This window comes from Euprymna scolopes, chromosome 4 (assembly GCF_053919585.1).
Source record: "Euprymna scolopes isolate OS-2025 chromosome 4, ASM5391958v1, whole genome shotgun sequence".
NCBI classification, from domain to species: domain Eukaryota; kingdom Metazoa; phylum Mollusca; class Cephalopoda; order Sepiida; family Sepiolidae; genus Euprymna; species Euprymna scolopes.
The window spans coordinates 47,352,041-47,360,496 of record NC_136485.1 but is presented as its reverse complement, the minus strand read 5'-3'; the positions used below and the strand labels follow the sequence as shown (position 1 = coordinate 47,360,496).

The 8,456-nt window shown below is 35.9% G+C and overlaps 1 protein-coding gene across 1 annotated transcript; it reads right to left on the bottom strand.

The window, feature by feature from the left end:
- Positions 1-4,024: 4,024 nt before the first annotated feature.
- Positions 4,025-7,799, bottom strand: LOC145270749 (uncharacterized). The gene is made up of 4 exons (XM_080126353.1): positions 7,603-7,799; positions 6,340-6,904; positions 4,971-5,805; positions 4,025-4,843 (listed from the first exon to the last, which is right to left on the bottom strand). The coding sequence occupies exons 1-4, from the start codon at positions 7,797-7,799 to the stop codon at positions 4,512-4,514; spliced, it is 1,929 nt and encodes a 642-aa protein (XP_079982479.1). The 3' UTR covers positions 4,025-4,511.
- Between the last annotated feature and the right edge of the window lie 657 nt (positions 7,800-8,456).

Here is an 8,456-nt window from a genome sequence, read left to right as displayed (position 1 = left end):
CATTTCAAGTTCTAAATTGAGATGACACGCTAATAGAGTTTTGCACGTTGAAACCGAAATGCTAATTCGCTGCCTTCTTAAGGCGTTAAGAGGACGGAATTCAAAATTGAAATGTCACATATATTTAAGTTAATGACATAGTCGGCGTGTGTGGTTACACTTTTTTGTAAGCTACAGTATTTGTTTTTTGTTTTTGTTTTTTTAGTTGTTTTGTTTCATGTATATGCCCGTAAAGAATCCAAACTTGAAAACCTGGGTCAATGTTTGTTCTATACGAGATGTGTCTGAAAAGTACCGGGATCGGCTTCCAAAAGCAATCTATTTCGATTAAAATAACAAAACATACAAAAAATATTAAAAACATGTAAAATAATAACAATAATAATAATAATAATAATAATAATAATAATAATAATAATAATAGTAACAACAACAGAGTATTCTATGTCTTTATGAAGCCACAATTCGTCCATGTATGGAGCATTGCTCCCAAATCAGAGCCGATGCATCTACTATTAGTTTTTCACTCTTAGACAGCGTAAAAAATAGAGTCCCGAATCTAATAGGAACCGCACTATCGGTGGAGCTCAAAACTCTGTCCCATCACTGCAATGCTGCATTTCTATGCCTGTTTTACAAGTACTACAATGAAATGCGATCTGATGAACCAATAGCACGTGTATTCACCCTTGACGTACGTACTCCCGATTTAACTAACAAGCAGGAAAATCCCACCCCTTTTACTGTTGAAGTCCCTAGATATTAGAAAGACTTCTACGCTAATAGATTTTTCCGTTGGAGCGCTACCTTAGAATTTACTCCCTTTTCCCTGCTTTCTTGTCTGTATTAGTATGCAAAAGTTCAAATGTGACCAGACACTTTACTGCTCAGTCCCCTCAGTCTTCTGTTAGACACGACCGCCAATAGTAGCCCCTTGCGTCCAAGAAACTATCCACCTTGTATGTAATGAACAAGAGTAAAAACACACTATGAATTTCACTTCAATGAAATTCCGTTGAATGTAATACTTTTCCAAATTGTTTTTTGCTTTGTTACCATTTATTGCTGGAAAATTTCATCTTCAATACTCTTCGATTTCATCGTCACGTCCAATTTTATGGTTTCCGGTCCTACAAAACGGTGTATCGTTTATTTCTTGTATCCTGAGACTTCCTCGTTTTAGAGGAAGTGCTAAGGGGATTATATGAGTATATTTATTCCAATCTGTTTAAGAAGCTAAACCACCACAATAAAACAATCTTGCATGAAAAATACCCGAGTCTTCAACCAGATAAAGACAATATTCAGTAGGAGGTCTTCCTTTCTAAGATGACGCATTTCGCATAAGAGTCCTTCAATCTATGGAGAGTGACGAGGTGACTATAGAAATATCATTGTTACTCTCTTGAAGGTACATTTGAGGTCAGCTATTTTCTCCACATCAAAATCCGATTTTGGTATTTTTACATCCTTGTGGAGAGGTAAGTAAATAAGTACAATATCGTACATTTTCTCATTCTTTATGAAAGATGGATTGATTTATTGCTTGTCTCCAGAGACATGTTCCCTTTTGCATTAGGATTAATTTCGATGGTGTGACTGGAACTTCAAATAACGGTATTGCTATCGTCGACTTATGTGTTCTGTATACCTGGAGGGTAAACCGGACGTTATATGCGTGATTCCAGCGACCAGTGAGTCTCTAAATACATCTAAGGATGTCTAAGATCCATGATCAACTGTAAAGAAATTAAATATAATAAAGTAAAAATGGGCAAAAAACTATCCAATAAATAAATGAGTTAGAAGCCTGCCACAAAGTCCACATCAGCATTATTTTGCCACAAAGCCCACATCATCATTATTTTGCGACCACAGTCGAGATGATGGAGTTTGGTAAACTCCATCATCTTTTTATATGGATGTTTATGTGTGCGCACGCCACCACTACACACATCAGAAAGTGGGAAGCCTGGCCTGACCTTTCACTTACATACAGCGCCTTAGTAGTCACAAATGGTCACCAATCTGGCACAGACTATTCTCAGCACTGCTTCATATTCATGATCAGATGTGAACTGATGTGTAAACGTGATTGTGCTATATATTCAGATAATGGAATTACTATCATCACGTTACGATCTAAAATCTCGGATCGATCGTAAAGAAATTAAATATAATGAAATAAAAATGTATAAAATAAATCAATGGATAAATTATTGCTTGCTGTTGATTTTTATCCAGTAGCTGGGTCATACCATTTGCTCTCAACCAGGAGTGTGTGTCTAAGAAGTAATTACCCAGCCTTTGTCCGGCATAGGAAAAATAATGAGGTGTACAACAAAAAACTTTGCTGATGACGGTTAAAACTGACAGAAAACTAATCTAGCACCCCGTATCTACTGAGTTGGCTGTTTAAACAGCGGGTAACTCTAGATCACCCAATCGTTAACTTCTAATAGTGGAGACACTTCGTGATGGACGCAATAGCGCTGATGAATGGATCCGGCTCAACTTGCTGTTCTTTTCAACAAGATATACAAGTAATTAATTAGATGATTCAGATACTTAAAATATTTGTTTATATTTCTCATAAAACTAGCAGGCCGCTCGGCATTGCCCAGTCATAAAATATGTTTAAATATGGTATGCAAATTCATGCAGCTTACATATTTATTATTATAGAGACAATTCCCTATCGATTATTATATTGAACCTAATATATAGAAGTGGGATCAAGACTGAAAAATACATGACTTGGGTGCTGTCAGCTTGAATCGGACTCCTTAGATGTATTTAGAAACTCACTGGTCGCTGGAATCACGCATATAACGTCCATTTTACCTACCATGTACACAGAACTCATGAGTCGCAACACAATTTTCACGCCAACAGGTTTTCGGCAATATTGGACCAGTACTTTCGCTTTGCGAGGTTGACTACTCGGTCGTCGCGATTGGGTTCTTAAAAACCTTCGGCGTCAAAAAGGTCTGGTTTGTTGATATGCCGTTCTTTTATTGTTGTAGTTCGGAATCACTTCCAAACAGGAAAAGACAAATGATAATTAACAAATCATAGGTAATCGTATCCGTATCAAAAGTACGAGGTGTCTTTAATAAGTTTCCAGAAAATTTTTGTACGGACACTTTTATTGATAGCACATACATAAAATGTTTGTCCTCATAATTCTCAAACAAAGAGTTGAAAAACTCCAGCCTGTCAAACAAGAGGGGGGTAACGTAAGTTTACTCTGAGTGTGATTGACAAGTTAGTGAAAGATAAATTCTCGCGATATAAACAAACATTTCTCCGACTATGTAAAAGAAACTTTGGTGAAAAAAGAAAAAATTTGTTTTTTGTTTGTTTTTGTTTTACGGCATATCAACCTTTTTCAGATTATTTAATGCCGAATCAAGTGATTTTGAAGAACAATTTTTTAATAGAGTATATTTGGGTTTTTTTTAGTCGGTTTCTATTCAACCCATAGTTGGGACCCTAACAAGTACTACCATTCCGGGTCAGAGTGTCAATTAAAGGGTGGCTCCACACTCCCAAAAGCCCGCTAGCTTGGGCTTCACCATCGGATATAGTTTAAGGTCATATTCAGGACCAAAAAAAAAAGGAAAACGAGAAAGAAAATAGTATTAATTTAGAAAATAAAATAAAAACGCCACTATATGAAAGATAGAATCGAGCAGTGGGGCTCAGTGATTTTAGCAACAAATAAAAAAGGAAAATGGCATGTTATTAGAAAAGGATTATTCTTTTATTACATATAGGCTATGGGCCCAAAGGTCAAAATCCCTCTAGATTTTTGATTCTGTGACCTCGGTTGGGGGTGGAAGAAAAAATGGTGTCAAATGAATGCCAATAGACTCCTGAACATCATATTTTTTTTCACAAGCACAAATGTTGCGCATTAATGAAAACGGCGGCCATATTTAAAGATGGCCGACAATCATCAAATAGAACATTATGACTTGCTTAAACCTTAGTAGCACACAAACCGATAAGAATACAGACATCTAGTTTAGCACATTTTATTCCCAATTTATTTCTTCATCATTTAATACATAAATATTGGACTTAATATATTTACTATGCTTCAAAATAGGGAATATTTTTCTAAAAAAGCTTTTTTCAAACATCTTATTTGAAACAACTTCAATCTTTTCTGTGGATAACTAAAGAAATAGATTTACATTTTGATATTTCTCATGTAGAGACACCTATAGTCTACCAATATTATTAGTCATACAAATCTATTGCTATATTTTGTATGTAACAAGGTCGTTTAAACCTGAGGTAGAGCTGCGATTTTGTGTCATTTTTTATACACATCAACTTGGTAAAATATACAATGTTTGTCAATTTTCATTAAAAAGTATTTTTTTGAATCTATGAATAATAACACAGATTTAAAGGACAAAAAGGCATTTTTAATGAAAGTTAAACAAACAACATGTTAGTAAATAAGATCATATATGCTTTTATTTAAAACTGATCACTGCTTATGCCACTTCATCATCATCGTCGTCGTCATCACCATCATCAGTGTCATCATCATCATGTCCAATGTTTTTACTAATTTTATAACAAGAATCTCTTGCACACTTGCACATATCTGTGCATGGGACCCTGTTTTGGAGACATGTACAAATGTTAACGTCTTTACAATGACTTTTTTTACATTTGGCAGAGCAGTTAATTAAATCCATTAAACTGTCTGGAGCAGGAAGAAGATTCATCCAATGGATTACTAAATCTCCATTTTCTATCTTCCATCCATGACAATCAGGGGATGGTATATCAGGATTTGCATGGAGGCTCCTTTTATAGACACCTGAAAAAAGAAAGAAATTAACATTAATATTGAATAATTTTCATTCTTTCTAATAAGCAAATAACAATGAAACTCCATATATTTAATTTTTACATATAATTGGAAATTAAATATTTATAAAACGTACCTGCTTGATAGTTAGCTCGCTTGATGTGTTCACTCAGGGCATCTTGATTTGGAGGCATTGTGATTTCCAATTTTCTTTGGAATCTAAACATGTTGTATCTGGCTTCATTAACACTTGTGACATTTTGTTGGCCATACAACCTGCAAACAAACATTTCCAATGATTTTGCTGTGTCTGGTTTCACATAAAATTCATTACCAAGATCACTGAATGCGTAACAAAACTCATTCTCTCTCAGTAATAAACTAAGTGCTTTCTTTTTGCCCTTTCCGTAAAATGAACTGACACTATCACATCCTGTAAAACAATGTAGACCAATCAAGGCTTGACTGACAGACTCTCCAATGTTGTCTTTTATCATCTTGATGTCTATTGTTCGCGAATTTGTTCCTCTTCCTGTGTGGAAGTATAAATGTGCGGGAATAAGATTTTGTAAAGAAACTCCAATTACAAACACATCGGTATCAGGACTCATAATGATTACATCCGTACTAGTGTTGGCTGCAAAAGAAGCATGCAAATAAATCCGTGTATCAGCTTCTTCTTGTGAGCTACAAAGTTTTGTCTCTTCTAACCGGATGACAATATCACTTGCCTCTTTTCCAGGTGAGAAGGAATGACATTTCTTGTTATGCGCCAAGAATACCTTCACTCCTCTAAGCTCTGATGTTGAAACATTAGACCATGTTTCATCCAAGAATTCTATTAAGGATTTTTTATTCTCTCCATTTGAAAGAAATTTCTTCCATTGCTGAGGAAGGAGCTGACCATGGATTCTTATCTGAGAGCTAGTAGCAGCTCTTTTATCCCTCTCGATATTTTTTATAGAGATCTGCTGGTATGTATCAGTAACAAAATGAATTTCTTTAGAATGATTCGATTTTGCCCTGTTCACTAAACTTTTCAAAATAACAAGAGCAAGATTAAGAAATGTTTTCTCTCCTTGTAATTTGTTCAAATTTAATTGGTGTATCAGCGACATACCATCCACTATATATATGCCACCTACTATAGGGTTCTCAACAATAGGATTGTTAGCATGGCTTTCTAAAGCATGAAGTAAGTTTGCTTTATTAGTTTTAACCAACGATCCATGTGAATTTGCAAGGGACAATGGTAATGGACCTAAGGAATATGACAGTAATTCTTGAAGATTAATGTTCCGGATTCTACCAATCACAACCAATCTTGCTAGGAGATTTCTATCTGCTTCCAAAGTGATATCCTTTCCGTGGACATGATGATTTGATTTTTTAGACATACTGGAGAATGTTTTTAAATTCATTCTTTTCATCGGGGCAAAAAAATCAACTTCTCCCGTTTGTAGACGCTGCCCACAGAAATTTTCAAATTCTGATTCGCCCCTTGCCTTAGCAAATTGCAGATCATTTTGAACATCTTGTGTCGCAACTAATCCTGATGCAATATGGATCAACTCAGCTGGTTCATACTCAAATGGATTAAACATACTGTTTACTGTGTCTATTATCTTTCCAATAGCAAGCTTATCATGTTTCATCCGACTGTGTAAAAGATCTGATCGTGTTCCACTTCGTTCTCCTTTGCCAGCCATAGTTTCACATTCATGGGTAATAGACCCTCTCGCATGATGGGACCATATCCACCTGTTGACGGCTCTCTTGTTTGTGCTGAAGCCTGTCATACCACCTTTTGTTTTTGAATCACGATTAGCAGTTTGTTCGATGGTTTGGTCACAAGGAATTTTAGCAAAGGCATTTGAGCTTCTTTGAACAGCAAAATCTCCTCCAATGCATTGTGTATATATCACTGGATGAGTATTAGCGAGATTAGACATCTCCAACCAGTAAACTGGAAGGTATCTGCTATAATTTACATGGTCATATGCAAACACCCAAGGTAACATCTGTCTAACACTTGCCAAGTGAAGTTCCCAGTTTGACTCTCGAATACCTCTAAGGAAAAGTAAAAGAATTTCTACAATGTCAATATAAGAACTCCAGAATGCAAAAGTTTGCTTTTTGTTGCCAACCTGTATAAATTCTTCATAGGATGATAGAAAACTTTGAAAATGTTCTCCCTTCAGAATTTCTTCATACTGAGGTCCTGGGAATGATTGTGACAAGGATGTCATTAAATGCTTCACTTTTTCTGCCTTTTCTTCAGGAATGCTGTTTAAATAGGTTCGGCCACTAATTTATGGGCTCTAACTGCTCTGTTATAGTGTCTACCTGTGAAAACTCCATTTATTGAGCCTACAGCAACAACTTCTGATTCTATTAGAATATCTTGAAGCCCGGCATCACGAAAACGCTTTCCCAAACACCCAAGAAAGGACATTGCTGTATGAAAAGCACCAAGTCGAATCACCAATCTCTTCATGAAATATGGATTTCTCCATCTAATTAATTGTGCCTTTGAATAGATTGCTTGATCCATTACAATAACAAGAGACTCTAACTTGAGTTGATCTGCAATGTCAATGCTTTTTTTTAGAATTGTAAGGACTGTATCCATTTCTGTGGGGCTAACATCAATTACGGGTAAATAACCTATCGTAGATTTTGATGCAATCTCCCTTTTGCACAGGAGTTGGTTAAACCCAGTCCAAGATGGTAATATAATTTCACTGCCGAATTTTGTGATATAGTACGCTATATCAAGTTTTAGAGAATTTTGCAGAAATACACGATCTGAATGAAGTGAAACATGTTCAGCAAATGGTAGTGGGCCATCTTTTCTTCCACCGGTGTATGTAGCCAAATTTACTTCTGGTGGTTCCAATGTTCTTTTCCGTGTTCTTTTGAGTCCTTCTACTGCAATCTTAGATGCACACGGTTCGACTAACATATTTTGTATTATTATCCCAGTTGTGTTGTGTGTTGTTCCATGTCCAGATAAAGTTTACTCACCAAAATCATTATTGTCCCAGACCAAAGTTGTTGGAATACCTGCCTGGATGGTGGATGGAATAGAATTTTCTCCACGATTGATTTCAAGTTCAGCTAGTGCTGTATCATGATTTAAAACCACCGAATGAGAAACACAATGTCCCAAACCATTCAATAAACCAATCACTTGGGCAGATCCAGACAGATGGCGTACAGCCATACCAAGTGATAAATGTTTTGGCATTAATGTACGTCCGTTAGAAGACAAAAATATAATGTCTTGTGAAATAGACAAAATCTTTCTATAGACGGATGCAGATATGTCCATTATTTTTTCTGTGCACAAATCTTCAGATGCCCCAACTATCCATGCAAGAAAGTTAAATAAAATATGGGGCACCATCTTTTCAGCCTCCTGCAAATTTAATGTTTCTGCTGTTGGCGGCCATAACGAAGGAGGTTTTACTTGTTGAATAATATTTCTCAGATCCATAGCTGTTATGTACAAGTTAGAAAGAGGATTTGGATCTGAGCGTACATGACTTGTTTGTTGGTTTGTGTCATTTTCTGACGACTCTGTTTCACTTGGAGTTGTGGTATGTGTTTCCTCATGGAG